Raw genomic sequence first — 20,639 nt, forward strand, 5'->3', positions numbered from 1 at the left:
TTTATACTGGGTGCTCAAAGCGCTGCCCAATTTCCAACCACATGCAAGGCCGTAATGTGTCTTCTCCTATGACGGCTAGTTTCGATAGGCTTTATGCAGCATAACGTCTAACTTATGGTGACCTAGCTTGCTGTTGGTTGTCGACCGGTCGGCATGCAGACGGACGTCATTGTCATGACTTTTCCGTCGACGACAATAACCATATATATCGAAACTACATATCATACCTATTTAAAACATAAGAATCAAAGCTTGTGTCACTGTGATGTTAAAGAGGTAAGCTCAAAGTACAGAACGGGTAGCAATAGTACAAAGGATTTGGCATAGAGAGACCACGGCGATGCTGTGCCGATGGAGATATGCTCAAATTGACCCCAAGCTAAGCATACAAAGTTTTACTGCATACTCGTACGGAAATTAACAGAGTTGAGGTTGGTTGCGATTGATGCGCATCATACTATTCCTGGATTGCATTTGGAGGTGTAGATGTAGAGGAATCCCACTACCATCGTGCAGGGATTCTTCATGCTGCTTGGAACGAAGCTATTTCGCTGAAGGGACACACCACACGCGATTGCAGTCGATCCCATTTTGTTTTGATCAGGTCCGTAAATATGAAGGCATGCACTGATCTGAAAGATTGTGTCCTATATAAATGATGGTGGTCTTGTACGCCGACTATCTCTGACCCCTTTTCGCTCGAGCTGCTTTAGAGCTTAGCGTCATGTGGCTCCTTTAAATAACGGGAGAATAATTACGGCCATCTTGGTGGATCGCAGGAGCTGCAGGGCCACGCTGCGGGCGGCGGCGACGAAGCACAGCAGCAGATATGGAGCTGGCCTTTACGGGTGGCTTCGCATGGGCTACATGGCAGGTCCTTGGGAGGCTGCAGAAGCATGTGTCCAAGATCGAGAAGAATATTGACGACGGGCGTCTGCTCGGCGACTGGAACCGCGAATGCAAGGCACAGGTGGTGAGCTTCCGTTCGCCGAAAGGTCGTGATTGCGACCAATTCCCCTCCAGAGAAACTAAATTCATCTGGGGCCTCATGCTTGGGGTTTCGTTTGCGGAGGTCGTCAACGAAGTCGACAGCTGGTACATGGCGGGGATTTAGGAGCTAACCCAGGCGCTGCCTCAGTATCTTTTCCCGACTTCGCCATGGCAGGCTCCGATTGTTTTTTTCCCAACCCCGGATCTACCTCAGCCGGTTTCGGCGCATCATGAGCTGCCAAAGTCCTTCCGGTCCGGCAGAACTCTCCCCGATCTGTGCGTGATCTCTGATCTGGGTCACGACCTCCAGCGCATCAATCGAATGCTGGGGAAATAACCTACCTAGCATTTCTTTCTTAAGCACGCGCAAAACCGCGAGCGTGCACCTTCTCCCTGCCTTACGTCATGGCACTTCCTGCATGTATTCCCCACCCAGCTTCCCACTTCCCACCCCTGCCCTTGTTAGGCACTGAAGATTCGTCCCCTTCTGCCCCTGGTTTCCCCGGTTCTAGCGACCTTCTCCTAGAGGACCGCCTTTCCTCCTCATTATCCCCCCCCCACACACACACCCACACCCACGCAAACCACCCACCCACCCACCCCCCACACACATGACATCACTGTCCACTGTCTGGTTTCCTGAGCCTGCCTGGCTCACATGCTGTCTACCTACCTGCACCGGAGTACACGGCAATCTTTCAACAACTCACCAAAATATTTACAATTCCCGATATCTCCAAAATCTAAAGATTCCCAGCAGTTCCGCTGCCATATTCATCGCTCAGCCGGCACTAGCAAGCACACACGCGTACTCGAGGGAAAGGGTCTAAGGGCCCCTCCAGCCCCAGTAAAGAGCAGTTTTGCATGTCCGCGTGCGACTTCTTCCTGCATTCCTGCATGGCATGTGCGCTTTCTATCTCCACTTTCCTCGGCTTGCCGCGCCCTACCAGGCCAACAAGCAGCGCGCCTCAGCGGCTATGGGTCAGGGCGCCGCTGCCAGCAGCCACGACCACATCTTTGAGGAATGGAGAAACAAGAAGTTGAAGCCCGCACAAATCACGCAGGTAGTAGAGGCTGTTTTGATGTATGCATGTATGTATGACTTAAATTACGCTATGGGCCGCGGGAGCCGCGGGCCGAATGAATGTATGTATGTATGTAGAAGCACGTGATCACGCCACAAATCCTTGTTCGGGCCAAGAGGTCAGTGTTTGATGGAAATTCGCAGCCTTCTTTGGCGCCATCGCCGGGCGAGGTGGGCCATGATGTGGGTTTCTTTCGATCACGATTTCCGATCACGACACGCACACCCTGTGAACCCTCTTTTTCTTCAACAGCTCGCGACCGACCTGGCGGAGTTGGCCCAGTGGGCTGGTGCGGGCAGCTGGGTTCCGGAGCTGCGAACGGATGAGCCTGTACGGCCCTGGACCGAGTACGGCTCGGCGGGCAAGGTGCACCTGCTGCAGGTACGACATGGTCACCTGTCACGTGTATCGTATCGTACGCATCTTGGGTACGACATGGTCACCTGTCACGTGTATCGTATCGTACGCATCTTGGGTTCCCCCCTGGCCAGGATTGATTTCCGTACCAACCGTCACCAATCGTCAATATAAAAACGAACACCAGAACTTGGCATGTGCACTCCTATGTCTCCACTCTCCCCACCGGCTTGCCACTCGGGGCTTTGGACGTCGACAGTTAAGGTGTTTGTTTCTTCTTTCATCATCGTGATGCGAGTCCTCAGCCCACATCCCAGGGGTGGTGGTGCGGATTGTTTCCATCGCGTACATGTAATTGCGTGAGCCTTCTTTGTAGCCACCTTTGGAGCTGTGTGGGTGGGGCTGATCTGATCAACCCGCCGACATGCATACATCAACATACAACATACATACAGGCAAACAGACAGACATATACGGACATCTACGTGTTCCACTGCCCTGCAGGCTGCCGATGCTTTGGAGTTCAATTTCGCGGACGTAGTGAAGCAGCAGGCTGAGGACCTGGCTAGGAACTGGCTGTGGCAGGTGCGTGTGTGTGTGTATGTGCTGCTGTAGCTGCTGCTGCTATTGCTGCTATTGCTGCTGCTGGTGGCGGGTTGGCGAGTATAGCCCTGGGTCCCTCTGTAGGGGCCAACGGACAGCGGCCCGTACCAGTGAGCGCGCGGAAGTGCACACGGCACAAGAGGTTAAGGGGGGGAGAGAGAGAAACCACACATCCCCCCACGGTGTTTTCTTAGTATTTCCCCCTCCCCCGCCACCCCACCCCACCCCACCCCCCGGTTCGTCTTTCCACCCCACACCAACCCCGGACCAACGCCGGCTGTTGATTTCTGATTTCCTCGCGTGTGGTTGCCCCCGGCCCGACTTTCGACGTCGGCAGCTGTTTTCCCTTGACGTTGCTACATGTAGTCATAGGCCCCCCCCGCCCCTCAACCGACCAGTGAAATGGTTCGGCTCCTTGACGCGGAGATTCAGCCGTGGGGGGGGCACATGAGTCGGCTGGTTGGTTATGGGTTGATTCGTAGGATTTGTGTTGTCTCAAGGAGCGTCCTGTCTTGCTCCCTTCCTCCACTGGTGGTTTTACCATGAGGACCTCTCCTGGCTTTGTGATGGCGATGCTATGTGGTGGCATGTGGTGACGTGGCCATGTGGCATTTTCATGGTATGCAGGTAACGGAGGCCCTTCCTGCTTTGTCAGCTGAACCGGTGCGGTCAGCCGGGCCTTCGGAGCGCCTGGGAGGTGCGTGCTGTGCTCGCTTTGGGCGGTTACCTGGGGCCGCCGGGGTTTGGCCGGGATATGGGGTGAGGTTGGGTGTGGTTGGATTCGGGAGGGAGAGGTATCGGGGAGTGGTTCGGGGGTGGTGGGGTTGGGGAAGGCTTTTTTTGGGTGTATGACGTCGTCGATGGACATCGTCGCTGGGTTAGTGGTGTGGAATGGCATGAGATTGAAATTCACGGGGGCTTCGGGGATGGGCTTCGATAGGTAGGAGGTAGTGTGCCTTCATACTTTTGTTTCCTTCTATGCGACAATGCGCTGGGACATGCCGTCGCTTAACCACGTTTGGTTTTTCCGTGATGATGATGATGGTGGTGGTTACTGCTGTTACTGCTGTTTGCAAGATCCGCTTGACCTGGGTTTATTCCCCGTCCTGGGTCGCCCTTGTTTGCGAAGATCTGAAGACTCGGCTGGCGGCGGCGGAGGTGGCTGTACGGGCCGCATTCGACGCCGAACGCCGTACGCAGGCGGGGGGTCTAAAATTGCTGGTGCAGCCGCTGGCGGTGGCAGCCTGCCTGAGGAAGATTCAGGTGGGGGGAAAAAGAGGGGGAGGGGTGTTTAGTTCACCCCCGCATAGCTGGCTCGACTCCCAACCAACGAATTGTTTTTTGGTGTATGCGTGTTTTGATGACCTGAGCCGTGATGAGGGAAATGCCCATGGTGGTTGTGCATGAATAGCTCTACCGAAGCAAGCGCGGTAGTCACCAGCGACTTGTCATTAGAATGTTCCAATGAAACTGCTGTAAATGTAGCTTGGCTATAATAAATAGATGTTGATTAGAAGAGTGTTGTGAAGAGCCCGTAGAAATAAGCAGCGCTGTAGTCGCGAAGGCGGTAGGTTTTGTTCTGGTGTGTTTATGTGCCTGTGTAAATTAAATGTCTTCATCTGCGCCTCTCTCTCTTTCCCCGTACCTGCGGTGGTGCTGGTGCAGATGCTCAAGGTGTTGTTGGAGGACGTGGGCTTGACGGGCGCGGCTTCCGCCGCCGCCGCGGAGCGCATCCGTACGGAGCTCAAGGCGCCGCTGACGCTGTCGGCGGCGGATTCGACGGTGGCGGCGCAGAAGGACGCCGCGGCGGCGGCGGTGGCGGCGGAGGCTGACGCGGCGGTGGCGGCGGAGCGGGCGACGCGGATGGCGGAGATTGATGACGCGACGGCGGCGACTTACCGTCGGGTGCTGACGCTGCAGGCTGGTAAGTTGGCGGTTGGTCGTTGGCGGAGGTCAGGTTTTGGTTCGCGGTTAAACTTATTCGGACAATCTTGCAAGGCAAGGAGGTTCACCCCCTCAATCTTTTCTGTTACTCCACACACAGTGCCACCTTCCCTTCCCTCTCCGTTCTCCTCCCCTTTCTGGTGACAGTCTTTTTCCGTACGTGCGTTATTTGCGTGAGTACGGCAGTTTTTCTCTTCTCGCCCTTCTGCTTTACCGGAAAAGCATATTAAACCACAGCCCATCCCCAAACACTACCCACCATGTTCCACTTCCCCTCGTGCCCTTTTTCCTCCCTTCCCTCCCCTCCCCCCTTCACTCGTTTGTGGTCTTTCCCCCCCCCTTCCCCGCACAGCTTCTCCCTCCCACTGGCACGCGAGCTCCTCCACCCCCGCCCTGCACCGTCTGGGCCTCCTGGCGGCCCTCATGGCCGAGATGGCCTGCTGTGACGCAGCCGGCACAAAGTCGGGGGCAGCGGCGGCGGCGGCCTTGGTGGATGCCATCCGGAAGCTCACGCCACAGATGAGGTGAGGCCAGCGGCGGCGGCGGCGGCGTGGTTGGGGGGGAGTGGGTGAGGAGTGGGGTTGGTGCAGGCGGGAGCCTGGGAGGGGGCGGGAGAGGAGTGGGGTTGGTGCAGGCGGGAGCCTGGGAGGGGGCGGGAGAGGAGTGGGGGTGGTGCAGGCGGGAGCCTGGGAGGGGGCGGGAGAGGAGTGGGGTTGGTGCAGGCGGGAGCCTGGGAGGGGGCGGGAGAGGAGTGGGGGTGGTGCAGGCGGAAGCCTGGGAGGGGGCGGGAGAGGAGGGGAAGCTGGCGGAAGGGTGAATGAGGAGGCGGTGTTGTATGCGGTGTGTCCTGTCCTGCTGCGACTGATACGGCTGCTACTGATATTGATACTGTGGTGGGGCTTGTAGGGTCAAGCTCAGCGAGGAGGAGAAGTCGAAGGAGACGGAGCTGCTGGCGGCGCTGACGCCGGCGCCGCCAGCGGCGGAGGCGGTGGCGGAGGCGGCTGACGTCAGCAAGGAGGATGGTGAAGTGGAGGCCCACAGCGAGGCTGATGGTGAGGCGGAGGCGGCGGAGCCGTCCTCGCCGCCCTCGCCTCCGCCTGCAAGGCCGTCGCCCGGCGCCGCTGCGGTTCAGCTCCGCGAGCTGTTGGAGGGCGCCATTCGTGCTGAGCTGGCTCAGAGGCGGGCGGAGAGGAAGGCGGCCAGGTAGGGCAGGACACCCATCCGGTCTTATCTTATGTCTGTTAGGTACGTGTTTGTTCGCGGACTCGAGAGATTCACGATGTGTGTGTGCATGCATGTGTGTATGTATGTATGTACGTATGTATGTGCTGTTCAGGATATTTCCATGTGGATATGTTCTATATGGGACGGACGTACCTCGTTGCTGAATGTTCAGCGCTGTTTTGTTCGCCAGATGCTAAACCTTTCACAAAATATGATAGGTTTTGTTTTGGTGGTGTTCTTTTCCTCAACGGATGGTTACACACAGGGCCGCAGCTCGACAAGCAGCGAAGGCCGAGGCCAAGGCCGCTGCGGCCGCTGCTGCTGCTGCTGCGGAAGCCGAGGCCAAGGCGGCTGCCGAGCAGCCGGCGGGTGAATTACCCGAGGCCTCAGCACCGGCAGAGGCTGCAGCAGATCCCGCTGAGGCGGCAGGGCGGCCGGAGGCGGCGGAGCAGGGGGCAGCTGATGAGGAGAAAGAGGAGGAGGGGAAGGAGGAGGCGGATGAAGGCGAGGCTGTCAAGGAGCAGGAGGAAGCGGAGGAGGGCGGCAAAGGCGAAGGTGCTGCGGAGGGTGCGGAGGAGAAGGTGGAGAAGCAAGAGGAGGAGGAGGCCGTAGCAGCGCAGGCGGAGTCAGGGACTCCTGCGCCGGTTTCGGAGGAGATGGGAGGCGCCGTGGTGGAGGCGGCGGCGGAGGAGGAGAATGGGAATGAGGAGGAAGAAGAGGAGGAGGAGGAGGCTCTGACGCCTGATGAGGCGGTGGATGTGGAGGCTGTTCGGAGGGGTGTGGAGGCGGAGGCGCGTGCTCGGGCAGATGCGGAGAAGGAGGGGGCTGTGCTGAAGCTGCAGGTGGTTGGGGATTGGGATGGGTCGTGCTGCGCTGCGTTGTGCGGTGTCGTGTAGTGTTATAGCGTCTTGTGATATGCTGTGTCTTACTGCGCTGTATTCTGCGGCGTTCTGTTGCACTGCACTGCGCTGCGCTGTTGGGTTCCGGTACCAGTAGACCCTCCACCTAGCCCGTCCTGATGTATGAATATGGAGGCGTCTCCCTGGAGCGCGTCCGTCCCCCGGTGTTCCGTCGCATATTCCGTCCTGTGATTCAATCCACCTTCTCTTTTCCGTACTAACTAGTACGACAGTGCCAATGCCACGAGCGCCGTCCGTCTCGTCGGCCGCAATCGTTCCCCAATTCATACAGCCCGCAATTTGCCGTATTCGCTTTTTTAATTGTCCCTTTCTACTGTTGCCGCCGCCGACTGGCTGTTACAGGATGCTTTGGATGGTCTTCGCGCGAGCACTGTTGTACAGGCCATGAAGACCTTGGTCGGCAAGGTGACGGCGGCTGCCGCTGACGACGCCCCAGACGCCGGCACGCGGCTGCTTGCCATTGAGTACCTCTTCCGCGATGCTGCTGCCGCGCCGACTGGCGTCGCGCTGGCAGGTGCCGTCGCCGACGCCGTCGCCAAGCTGACGGCGGCGGACCGTACGGCACTGGACGCTGCGTCGGCAGCGGCCGTTCTCCGGCTAGAGACCGCAGCCGCCAGGGTCAAACTGACGGCTGACACCGCAAAGCTCGATATGGGCCCTGGCTGCTCAGAAGTACTGCGCCGTACAGACGCCTGGCTGGCGGAGCAGCAGGAGGCGGTAGTCGCGGCGGCGGAGCGAGCGGCGGCGCGCGCTGCCAAGGCTGAAGCGGCTAAGGCCGCGGCGGAGGCCGCCGCTGCCGCCAAGGCAGAGGCGGCGGCGGAGAGCGAGGCTACGGCAGACTTGGAGACGCCGGCGCCGGCGGATGGCGCAGCTGAGGAGGGTGAGGCGGCAGAGGCGGCGGAGGCGGAGACGAAGGCGGCGGAGGGGGAGGTGGCGGAGGCGGATCCGGAGCAAACGCAGGTGGCTCCTGAGGAAGGGAAACAGGCGGAAGAAGAGGAGGAGGAAGCTGGTCCAGCGGGGAATCCTGTACGGCTGGCGGAGGGCCGTACATTGGTTTCAGAGCTGTTGGCTGAGGGGCTGGTGCTGCTAGAGCTTCCAGCGCCTTCCAACAAGAAGTTGCAGGTGTGGGGGTTGGGGCTTGTAGCAGGGTCCTAGCAGGGGCCCTGGAAGGCAGGGGAGGAGGAGAGGGGAAAAGAGTTGCATGGATTGCATAGAAAGGTGGCGGTGCTGTATGCGTGTTTCATTTAGCTGAGATAAGAAATGTATCATGACGTTCATATATGGTTTCCTCTATGATGTTGTTAGTGCTGTTGGCGGCGTTGTGTTCTGCTGCTGATGCTACTGCCCGGCGCTCTTGCAATGGCGCCTTCTGTACTTCTATCCTGCTGCTATCCTTGCTACAGCTGTTGCTACTGCTGATGTTGCTACAACTGATGTTGCTACTGCTGTTTGTAGTTGCTTCGAGAATCAGCGGACGCTCTCGACCCGGTGGGGGGCGACGGCCTGGTGCAGAGTCGCCTCATCACCACACTCAAGGTAGTAGGGGGCGGGAGCGGGGGCCTGGTAAGGGGGGAGCGGTAAGGGGGAAAGGGGCAACAGCATTGCTTCTTGTTTTCGCGCGCGCGTGTGTGTGTGCGTGTGTGTGTGTGTGCGTGTGCGTGTGTCGTGTACCGTGGAGAGCACGAACGTGCCTTCCCGAGCTCTAACCCGCCCCGGTGTTGATGGGTCAGTTCCCAGCGGGTTTAGCCAGTCCCCCATGACCTGTACGACATCAATCCGTTTCTTGTCTGTCGTTCAGGACATTCAAAGCCAGAAGGGGGGGGTTAATACAATTTCCGGGGTTTAACGCGGAAGTGAAACTGGGAGTACGTTTGACAGTGAAAACGTTTCTGACGGCCCATGCGACGAGTAGAGATATCAGGTAGATGATGATTGTGATGATAATGACGATGGTGATAATAGCAGTAATAATGGCCCCGGGTAGAACCGTGGGGCAGACAGTGGAATAGCTCAGCACACGGCTGCACCTGAGGCAGAGGCACACCACCTCTTCGTCGGTCCCCGCATGCCGCCTCGGTTACCAACCAGCTCACCAACAAGCCCGACGTTGCCGTACAGGAGGTGGTTGGTCAGTTGGGCCCTATTGGCGGTTCCGTGGACGCCCGAGTGGGTCAGGTGGCGGAGGAGGCCGACCGGGAGAAACTGCTACAGGTGGGTTTGTGTGTGTTGGGGGGGGGGGAAGAGGGGGGGTTAGATGGATCGGGGGTAAAAAGGTTGGAGGGGAGAGGGGAGGGGAGGGGACGCCATGACATGGTTACTGCTACTCATGCGATTGCTTTTGCTACTGCAAACTGCAAGCGATGCTAATGCTGTTCATTAAGCATATGAAGCCTTAGGACGCGCTAGGGGGTTGCTGTCATATCAGGTATCGGCAAAGGCTTAATGCACTTCGGCCCCTGTAGCCGCGGCCCTTTAATAAAATATGGACGGGAAAGACAGAAATGGGCCCGCCGTTCACGAAACCAGAAATACTCCTTTTGCCGTTGTCTGGTGGTTATTTTTCCTCGTCAACAACTACCCAACTGACTAACTAACTATTTAGCCGCTTTCCACCAGACATCGGCAAACGGGGTATTTCTGGTTTCGGGAAACGGGTCTATTTCTGTCTTCCAGTACAATGTCTGTTACAAGGCCGCGGGATGAAAATGCTTTTTTTCAATAGTTTGACATTCGTATACGGCGTGTGATCCTATTTCTGCACTGCAAGCCGGTCGGCTTCGGGAACTCTATTTCTGTTTTCGGGAGCTTCTTCTGTACGACCCGAAACTCCCGAAGCGTTGGCCGATGTCTGCTTTCCACCCACGCCGCCTGGGTCCACGTGGCTTTGAAGTCCTTGCCCCTTGACTTCCCGCCCACCTCTGCCTACCCCTACCCCAACCCTCTACCCTTACCCTCACTACCTCATATGCCAGGTTCGCGCCAATGCCATGTCGATCTATTCGGCGCTGACCGCGTTTTTGCGTTTGGAGACCGAAACCTGGGAGAGCGCCAAATCGGACGTGGAGCAGGTAATATACTACTTGGATACACTTAATATGTTTGTCTGTATATTTATTGTCTGTATGTGTGCTTGTTTGTATCATATAAAGAAACGTCATGTCGTATCCTCGAGCCTCGGACGGCGACTTTAAGATGGTATTTAGGGCTGAGCGAGCTAGTAGTAGACATGAAGCTGCTGGCTGCCAGACCACCTTTTTTTTGAATTTTACTAGCTGCTTAAGTTGGCTTTTGGCCGTCGATTCGAATTTCGCGAATGGGAAGAGCTCTTAGGTTTTGATTTTAAATAGGTGTGTATATTTTGTTTATCCCGTGCAGGCTAAGAAGGCGGTGTTCGGCATCAAGATTGAGCGCCGCGCGGAGAGTCTTGCGGCGGCAATGGAGGCTTGTGGCGGGGTTTCGGAGCGGTGTGCAGCGCTGGCCCGCGCGGTGCTGGGTCTGAGCACTGCGGAGGGTCGTACGGCGGCTGTGGAGGCCAAGGCGGCCCTGCAGGGAACCGCGGAGCTGGTGAGTGGGTAGCACTGCCTCAACCCCTCACCCCCACCCTTACCCCCACCCTCACCCACAGTCACAGGCGCAGCAATTCATTCTTTGTTCCTTAGGGTTTCATCCTCCCATGGTTTCATGAATTCTCCTCACTGGCATGAAGGGGCAAATACCTCATCGCTTTGGATTTCTACAGCAGATTGTGGCTCTTTAGACTCGTCGGGTGTTTTTACTTTTTGGAGTTTTCAATTGAGATTTCCCACCTCTCCCAACCCGCCTATGTCGTCAGTTAATTGCATTTTGGGTCGTGTAATTCTCGCACGGGCGCACACAGACATGCACGTATAGTTACAAGTTACAAGTGCCGCACGGGTGCGGGGGGGTCCGTCAAAGCCGGGAGGCCATAGACTATATATAGAGAGAGATATAAAGTTGATTCCGCCGTACAACCGACGGTGTTTTTTGGTCCTGCTACCTAGACCCCGCCTCATCCAGTCGCCCGACATCCGTAGAGACAGCCATCAGCCATCACCACCAACTCAGCATGCGAAACTTAGTCCATCAACTAGACCTCATCTCCACACCTCAGCAGCGATTTGTAAACCGAATTCTCCCGATTAATGTTGGGGGTCTGTCCAGGAATCGAACCCAGGACTTTCATCTAACACAAAAGGTGTCGCCAGACCAGACCAAAACATTTGGAACCATTTCTCGATGTGCGCGCGTCATCCCTGCGAAGGGGGCATGCTAATCTTCTCTCTATTTTTTCCATTTTAATATTTGTGCCGATAATATATAATGGACCCTCCCACCCTCGCCCGCCCGCACACCCTCAGGCCCAGGCTCTCTCCGCGGCCCTCAACGACTATATCTCCTACGTGCGGTTAAGAGAGCACGCTCTGGGCATCCCCATCACCGCAAAGGCCGAGCTGGATGTGAGTGTGGGACGTGAAGACCCAACCCCCTTTTCCCTCGATGATTTTGCTCTTATTGATTTATCGCGGTTGCTTTTTCGATTGGGGGGACTTGCGACGTTTTTTTGCGATTTTTGCTGTATGCATCATTCTCCTGCTCTTCCACCTCCCCTCTATCTATGGGAGGGGAGCAGAGCGGCTTTCGGTCTTATAGAGCGTCATGTTTCTCGGGGGGTTTCTGTACTTCATTTTTCCGTACATCAAGATTTACTTGCACAAAATTTTCTCCTTAAACTACTCCCTCACTACATGCCCTATTTCATTACTTGGCGCAGGAGGAGTGCGAGCTCAGTCTCCCCACCCTGGACGAGATGACGTCGCGCCACGGGGAGGATGCCGTGTGGCTGGACCTTGCGGGGCTGGGGCTACCGCCGGTAAGAATGGGGGTGGGTTAAGAGGGTGGGGGGCTATGGGTAGGGGGAAATTGGGGAGGTGTGTCGTATGCGCACGGCCATACAGTCACATATGCACGCATCCGCGCACGCTCTCGTCTGAACGCTTCTTTCTCGCCTGCGGCCTCCACATCCGGCATGATCGTACTTCGTCTAGGAGGGCCGGACAATACGCATCTGTGGACACACGCACACGTGCAGGCATGTTGCGCTCTCCCACCACCACCACCTTCACCATCACCACCACTACCACCACAGCCCTCCCTTTCGTTACAATGACCTCTCACCCTTCTGTGCCTCTGCTTGAGGCAGGCAGCCATTAGTTTTGACTGTTCGCTTGTTTCGTTGTTTTTTACTTTACGACAAAGTTAAGAAACTTCAGCCCACCCCTTCCCTCAATGTCCTCGTGTCCGCACGTGGCATTGTCTCTGTGATTTTCATTTTGGCTCTGTGTCCGTGTTGTGGCAATTTCTTTGTACAGGTACCCGCGGAGGACGAGGAGGAGGCGGAGGAGGAGGGCGGCGAGGAGGCGCGGCGTGAAGCCGAGGCGGCGCATGAGCGGGCAGTGGAGGAGCTCCAACAGCGCCTGAACGACTGGCACACGACGGGACTGAGGTTGCTGGCGCGGGGCCAGGCAGCGTTGGTGACCCTGGGAGGTAAAGTGTGTGTGGGGGGGAGGGAGGGGACCTGGGGCCGGGACAATGTGTGCGTGCGGTGATGGTGGTGGGGGCTGAGGTTGCGTCTCTGGTTCTATTTCCTGCGGTTGCCATTGATTGGATTTTTTCATCTTTGTCATATTAACCCGTTACATGATGATCTTGTCTTTTTTTACCTTTTCAATTCACTTTTGATTTCCTTGCATATGATTCCTCCCCTCCTCTCCCCTCCCCTCCCCTCCAGTTACAGTCGTCACAGTCGCCACGGACGCCTTTCGGTCAGTTCTTTCGGTTGCTACTTTCTTACCCTGGCAGCAGCTTAAATCGCGTGTGGTTCGTCTTTCCCCTCCCCTCCCTCCTCCGACCCTGCACAGGTCTCTCTGTGGACGGAAGCAGCGGAGACGGTGGTGAGCTGCGACTGACTGCCGACCTAGGTCTCCCCTCCGCTAAGAGCTTGGTGCAGCTGGGGGCGGAGAAGGTGGCGAGGCTGCAGCTGCTGGCGGCGGAGAGCGTGAGTGGCCCCAACAGCGGAGTGGCTTACCCCCTGCACTGGTGAGGTTGTTGGTAGTTGGTGGCTGGTGGTTGGTGGCTGGTCAGGGTGGTTTGGTAGGTTTTGGGATGGTCGTGTATGGGTGTATGGGTGGGTGATGTTGGGGCTTACTGTGGGGGCACAGGTTGCTTTTTGCTTGCTGGTGGTGCTCATGTTGCAGCTGCTACTGCTACTGCTACTGCTGCTGCTGGTTTTGTAACGGTACTCGTGGTGCTACTGCTGGTTGCGATTCCCCTGCTAGTGCTACTGCGAATGCGACTGCTAATGCAGCTGTTGATCGTGTCTTTGTTGTTTTGATTTTCCTCGCCCAGGTATTTGCTGGTGCCGCCCGCGTCAGTGGGTCACCTGAAGGCCTTTTTCGAGGAGAAGGACTTCTTCGGGTTGCTTCCCAGCCAGGTGGGGTGGGGGTATGGGCTGGGGGTATGGAGTGGGGAATATGGCTCTCCATGTGCTCCCCCCCCCTTTTCCCCTCCCTCTTCCCCCCCCCCTGGTGTGTTCTCTCGAAGACGAAGTCCTGACGGTCGCGGTGTCTTTATTTGCAGGTACATGTGTACGGCAACTTAGTACGCCCGCCACTGATGAACGAGGAGTTCAAGGTGAGGGTTATGTGCTTTCGCACCGCGTCCTGTGTTTGTGCCGTTTGTCCCGGTTGTGTGATTGAACGGTTTCCATTTCCCAAGGTTTTTGGGATCAATGCTTGAGCCCCCTATCCCTTGCGCTGTCTGGGCTATTGTCGCGATCATCGAAAAATCGTCGTACCGCCGTACCGTTGTCTTTCCTTTCCCTTCGTTCCTCATCCGCTCCCGTCAGCATCGGTCCCTTCCGTACTGAACTGCAAAATGCAGGTGGTCCTTGATTCATCGGGATGCCGTACGGCGCGCAGCCAGCCAGGCAGTGGTACGTTGTTCGTACACGGTGGCCGCGGGCGGGCGTGTGGGAGGGGGTCCGGGTTTACATGGCAACGGGTAGTATGTGTGTATGTATGTACATGTTTCTGTCGAGGAGGAGGAGCGGGAAATGTTTGTCTGTTTGGTGATGGATGTCTGCGTTATAAGCCCGGTAGGCGAGGTCCCCCCTCCTTTCCCCTCTACCACCCAATCCACGGTGTACTCGTTATGTACTAATTTGTGTTTGCACTCCTCTGCGCTTTTGCGTGTGGTTGACCCTTTTCCCCCTACCACCCTGCTTGCACCTTGCCCAAATCTTCCGCTTCGTCGCCTTCCGCAGGTGAGGTGTTTTTGGCCCTACGCCGCTGCGGCGCCCTCTCCCACATGCGGCGAGTTGGTATCCGCTGTCTCGAGGTGGACTGCGTGGAGGACAACCTGCTGGGCCGCCCGCTGGACCCCGCCTTCCTGGGGGCCTGTGCCGCCACCGCCATTGACTCCGCGGCCAAGGTTGCCGTACCGGGGGTGCAGACGGAGGGTGAGTGGTGGATGAGAGAGGAAAGGGGGAAGAGGTGTGTGTGTGTGTGTGTGTGTGTGTTGGGGGCGGGGATGAAGGTCGGGGTGAGGTAGGGAAGAATGATGGGAAGTAGTGGCGGCTGCTGTGGCCGGGAGATATGGGTGTTAGGGGAGTGAGGTGGATGGGGTTGAAGTCGGGCTGGGGGAGGTGGGTTGTAGGGTGCGGTCCGGAAGGGGTGTTTGAATTGGGGGGTTATGGTGTGACAGGGGAAGTGGGTGGGTGGGGGGTCACTGTCGCTTATTTCCGCTGTCAATGCCTGATTAGTACTTTTACTCACCTCATTGTATTATATTATTGTGTAGTGATGCGTTGTGTTGTGGTGTCTGTTGCCTGATTAGGCCCTTCGGCGCTTCCGGAGCTCTACTCGCGCTATTTGGAGCTTCTGGGCGGCTCGTCGCCGCTGTTGGCAACCCTGGGCGACGCCGTACCCGCACTCGGGTCGTACTACTTTTCCATGGATTTTGTACGGCGGGTTGACAAGCTGCTACGGGATCAGCCTCTGGCGCTGTACCGGCTGGCGCCGGCGGACAAGGTACCGACCCGTGGGACGGCTGCTGCCGCCGCTGCCAAGTCCGGCGGCGGCGCTGCTGCGGCGCCAGCTGCTCCTGGCGGTGGCGCGGCGGGCTATCGTTTGGATCGGCGTCTGTCTGACTTCGCGTCTCCCGCGGTGAGTGCGTGCCTCATGTGCATGTGTATGTGTGCGTGATTTATTTCAAATTGAACATTGCCTACATGCGTGTGTGTATGTATGTGCGTATGAAGGGGGATGTATGTCTGTACAGACGTCATTTCATGTCTCTAGTGGTGGTGGTGGTATTCATCGTTCCTACCTCCCCGCCAGCTTCCGCTAACCTCCTCCTCCTCCTCTACCCCCTCTACCCTACCCCCCGCATTGCACCCTTTTTAAAATGTATTCCCATCCCCCTTCGCGAACCCTCTTTCTGATGATATCGCTGATATCTGCACTTTAGCATGTGTTTCCTTCTCCCTCTCTCCCCCTCCTCCAATTCTCCCCCGTCCCCAAACCTTTCCGTGTGTTGTTAGATCGGACGGCTGCTGGGAGGTCGGGTGCACCTCGCCATGGTGGCGGTGGACGCGGGTACTGAGTTCGCACCCGTGTGGGGTACGGCACCCTTCTACCGTACCGCCTCTCCCAGGGCCGCTGTGGATGCATTGCTGCTGCAACAGACAAGGTACAGTGTCGTATAGAAGCCTGGGTACTGCCGCTTCCGCGTCCGTCTGCGGGTTTCTTTCTAATTGTGATCCTGATGTGCGAGTGCAGACATACATACGGGTACACAGCTTGATGATGATGGCTGAGTCAGTCCGTCTGTACGTATGTCTATCCGTTTGTGAGGGTGCTGTGTGATGTTGTTTCCCCCGTATAACACGCACACTCCCCACCTACCCTGCGTGGTCCCGCCCTTGGGCCATTTCCAGGTGGGTGGAGGACAGCGGTGGCGCGCTGGCGGATGAGGAGGAGGGTGTGGTGGAGGTCAGCCCCCTCGTGTCGTACGCCGGGGAGGGTCTGGGCCCGCTGGTGGAGGGCAAGACGTTCGAGGAGGCGTATGTGCACGAGCTGCAGGTGGGTGGGGATTGGGGTGGGGTGGGGTGGGATTCTCTCTCCCTTCCCCTCTCTCCTTCCCCTCTCTCCTTCCCCTCGCTCCCTTTCCCTCTTTTCGGCCACTTGAATGGATGACTTCCCCTCGGCCCTCTCCTCCGCTCATTTCCCGCCAAGTAAACCCCAACCCCCCGCGGGGGCCTTCCTCCTGCCCGCTCCACCCGCTCCCTCTGGCTGTCAGGGCTTCGCGGCGGAGTCCACGGGAAGTGCGTCTAACGTGGGGATTTGGGCGGTGCCGGCGCTCGTCCTGTACGGCGGTGTAACGGCTGCGAAGCTGCTTAGCAAGGTGACCCAGAAATGATCACATTTTTTGGAGTATAACTACGTCACCGGCAGATGGTGCCCATGTTGTTATTGGCGGGATGCGGAGAAAGGTGAAGGACGTGGTGGCCGAGGCTGGGCGGGGTGAGAGGGGGCGGTTGGGAGGGCTGGTTGGGAGAGCCATCAGAGCTTGCAGCCACCAGCAGTTGCCGCTGGCTGCAGCTTTGGAGGGCAGACCGCATGAGGCTGCATCTTTGGGGAATGATTCCGATATGTACGGAGGGTACGGGAGGTACGGCACGCAGGGCAGGGAGGAAGAGGGAATGGGGAAAGGAGCGCTGCTGAGTTGGTTGCGGGGGAGGGCAGATACGGCAGAAAGTTGTACGTCAGGGCAAGGAGGTAAGCACCCTGAGACATAGCGGCCTTGGTCTGAGGTTTGAGTGTACGGGCGTGGTGTACGGGTATGTACAACGCGGTACAGAATTAGTTGGAAAAGGGAGGGCCAAAAGGCTGGACTGGTGCTGGGGGATTTCGCTTGGTAGGTAGATTCTTGGCGGCTTCAGAGTTGATCTCTTACATGGAGTCGTTACCTGCTGTGGTGGTGGCGGGTGTTGATGTGGTTGCCCTATTTTCCGTTTTGGTGGTTGGCGGTGGCGTTGGACCTGGGAAGGGACTTGAATTTTTCCGGACGCAGCCGTACCTCTGTACGTCAAACTTGTGTTTTTGTGCTTCTACGCGGCGTGCACGTGTGTATGTATGTATGTATGTATGTACGTACGTACCACGCGGGCAGCAAAGAGCCGAGACGGGGAGCGCAGCACAAGCACTAGCAGCCCCTCCGTTTCTTGGCCTATATATGTACAGGTCTGCGGACTGCCGGTCGGTGGACTGCCGGCAGTGCCCGGGTAGCGTGCTCAGGTGCTGTGTTACCAATCTGATTTGTGGAAGCCCTTACCGCCTCCAGACAGCCTTGGTGACGTTTTGGAGTTTCGGACTTTTTCGGATTCGAAATTCGGATTTAGCTTTTGCTCCTGGGGGTGGAGCGCTACACGCGAAGGTGGACAGAAAGGATTATATGCCGCTCCTTTTCCTGACGTGTCTGGTGCTACTGCTGGTGGTGGTGGTGGTAGCTGTAGAGTCTCTTGCGGTGATGCCAGGGATGTGACTTTTAGAAGAGCTGGTTTGCTGCTTCGCGGGGTTGTTCTTGATCGTTGTCCTCGTTGCAATATCCCCCCCTAACTCTTTTCAAGAGTTTGTTTGCGGTGGGGGCTCCTTCCGCAGCCTGCGGCCTTTTTTTCGTCGATTCGGCCATCTTCCGACGTGGTTGCGGAGCCCAATGGTGCCGTACCGTAACTGCTCCTTAAAATTGGTATTAATATACAAAATACCACAAGAAGATGTGTTGTGTGCACTCGTAAGCATCAGCTTGCCAGCCGCGCCTAATCATAACACGACCAGATCGTCAAAGCGATATGTATAACGTTAGCCACCCAGCAACATCATGTCTACTTGCGAAGCCAATTCCATAGTTTAGTTACAAAGACTAGGTGTTTTTAAATCTTCCTGTTTTCTTGGGGCATCATGAGGACGTGCCGTACTGCCAAGCAATTCCAAATGCCTTACCCTCACGCACCTACAGCAACCCAGCTCTCCACCGATATCGCCTCGTTAACGAATCACTGCCGCAGCTATCTGAGGCTCGCCTATATGTATGTGTGCATGTATGTACGTATGTATGTATGATATGGAGGCGTGTGATGATGACACCCCACTTGCCGTACAACGGAACACCAGCATCCAAGGATACATAACTGTACATCTACCGCCGTCGCCCCGCACCAAGAATGTTCGTACACATGAGCCTGGGTTGGGACGCGGCAGGAGTCATACTGAGCCGCTACTGCCGCCTCCATCGCAACCCCCGCATCAGTTGCCATCTTCATCACTGCCACCACCGCAGCCATACACACCTTAACCACGTAAATCCACCGGTTCCAGGGATTTCATTTTCTGCAAGTAAACATTTCCTTTGTGCTTTTGGACTTCACGCATGCCCTGCTGGACTAAGTTTTGACTCTTTACTAGACTTTCTGACTCATACAGTACCATGATGCTGCACTGCACTGTTAATCCTGCTTTTGGCGCACAATCCACGGCTTTTTAAGCACAGCAGCAGTTATGCGACATGAATGTAATTATGTAGGGCATATCTAGGGTCCAGCGGACCCGGAATGTACGACCGGCGGACCCGCGGGGAACCTAATATATGGCTCTATTTATATTGGGTGGCTTATTGTCGTCCATGACGTGGCATCAATCGCCCTCCACGCAGTCCGTGGCATCACTGCAAGATGGCACGGTCCCGTGTGAGGCGACTGGCTGTAGCATTCCGTGTGGCGGACGCGGCGGCGGAGGGCTCACGGAGGGCAGCGGCGGGGACATGAGCATCCTGATAAGAGCGACGACAGGCGGATGCCGCTGCTGCTGCGGCTCCTGCTGCGGCTCCTGCTGCTGCGGCTCCTGCTGCGGCTCCTGCTGCGGCTCCTGCTGCTGCGGCTCCTGCTGCGGCTCCTGCTGCGGCTCCTGCTGCGGCTCCTGCTGCGGCTCCTGCTGCTGCGGCTCCTGCTGCGGCTCCTGCTGCTGCGGCTCCTGCTGCGGCTCCTGCTGCGGCTCCTGCTGCTGCGGCTGCTGCTGCGGCTCCTGCTGCGGCTCCCGCTGCTGCGGCTCCTGCTGCGGCTCCTGCTGCGGCTCCTGCTGCTGCGGCTCCTGCTGCGGCTCCTGCTGCTGCGGCTCCTGCTGCTGCTCCTGCTGCTGCGGCTCCTGCTGCTGCGGCTCCTGCTGCGGCTCCTGCTGCTGCGGCTCCTGCTGCGGCTCCTGCTGCTGCGGCTCCTGCTGCGGCTCCTGCTGCTGCGGCTCCTGCTGCGGCTCCTGCTGCGGCTCCTGCTGCGGCTCCTGCGGCTGCGGCTCCTGCGCCTGCGGCTGCTGCTGTTGGTGGTGTTCCCACGGCGGCTCCCAGTATTGCTGCAGGTCCACTACCTGCGGCCTCAAGAAGCCGCGAGTGATGTGGCAGCACGGCCGCACACAGTGGGAGCACATGTCGGAGCGGTTACCTGGTGGCAGCTAGCGCTGGGCTAGTGCTAGGCAGCAGATAGCCTTCGTTTTTGGCTGTGGATCGGTATCACGCAGTATCGGTACCCAGCATACATGCGTGTGCGTGCATCACATGTAATATGATACACGGTTGCAAGGCAATGCCGGTCAAAGTCCCTGTTTGCAGGCTTAGAGCAGGAGTGGTCCAACCCACGTGTGCACAAGTAGATGCTGAGGTGGTTTGCCAGAGCAAGCGATGGTGATGGCGCATAAGAGCACACGGCAGAGCCAAAAAGACGTAGAAGACTCAACCGTTATATGCATACAGCATTACAACTATTACTGCCGTTTCCACCGCACCCACAAGCCGGGTACATGTGGCATATCATGCAGCTAAACGAACCATTCTTGTCGAGATAGCGTAAGCTGATATCCCAGGCAATTTCCGGGACTAAACAGGCTAGGTTTTAAATGCCCTGGGAGGTTTGCGCTCTTCCATAGATATTTGGATGCGGCTTTGTGATACACATCCTGCCCCTGGCTGCAGATTCACAAGCGCACACCAAACCTTGTTTACCTTGCTTGATAAACCCCCAAGGTATCGCACAGGAAAACTTATGTACGACAGGACAATAGCAGGATGTAGGATAACCCGGGGCGTGTGTTACGCTACACACAGGTGGGGTATGCAATACATGCATGTACATCACGTCGTACATCATGCCGTACGTACGTTGTTGTATGCACGCATACCTTCCACAGGCCTATAGGAGTGGTTCCGCCGTATGTATGTATGGGATCGGAGACTGCTTCAACGTGTCCGGATCACGTCATGCCTCGATGGACATAGTTAGTTTTAGGAGCACACACACACGCACCAAATTTCGATGGTGTTGCTCCAGCTGCTGGAGCTGCTTTAGCTGCTGCTGTCGTTCCTGTACGCGTCTACAACAGGTTGGACACGTGCA

General features: G+C 57.1%; 1 protein-coding gene across 1 annotated transcript; it reads left to right on the top strand.

Annotated features, from left to right (window-relative positions):
* Nucleotides 1-829: 829 nt before the first annotated feature.
* On the top strand, nt 830-17,958 carry VOLCADRAFT_108177 (uncharacterized protein; the record flags this gene model as incomplete). Its single annotated transcript, XM_002958492.1, has 28 exons — nt 830-973; nt 1,941-2,054; nt 2,328-2,456; nt 2,937-3,017; nt 3,663-3,732; nt 4,165-4,298; nt 4,701-4,959; nt 5,332-5,503; nt 5,886-6,182; nt 6,469-7,045; nt 7,466-8,245; nt 9,212-9,334; nt 10,096-10,191; nt 10,499-10,687; nt 11,503-11,601; nt 11,916-12,014; nt 12,514-12,693; nt 12,933-12,966; nt 13,063-13,240; nt 13,550-13,634; nt 13,781-13,834; nt 14,084-14,135; nt 14,466-14,660; nt 15,038-15,366; nt 15,744-15,892; nt 16,140-16,284; nt 16,502-16,606; nt 17,446-17,958. 28 exons carry the CDS (start codon nt 830-832, stop codon nt 17,488-17,490), a joined length of 4,914 nt encoding a protein of 1,637 aa, XP_002958538.1. The 3' UTR covers nt 17,491-17,958.
* Between the last annotated feature and the right edge of the window lie 2,681 nt (nt 17,959-20,639).

Source organism: Volvox carteri, assembly GCF_000143455.1.
Source record: "Volvox carteri f. nagariensis unplaced genomic scaffold VOLCAscaffold_96, whole genome shotgun sequence".
Classification (NCBI taxonomy): domain Eukaryota; kingdom Viridiplantae; phylum Chlorophyta; class Chlorophyceae; order Chlamydomonadales; family Volvocaceae; genus Volvox; species Volvox carteri.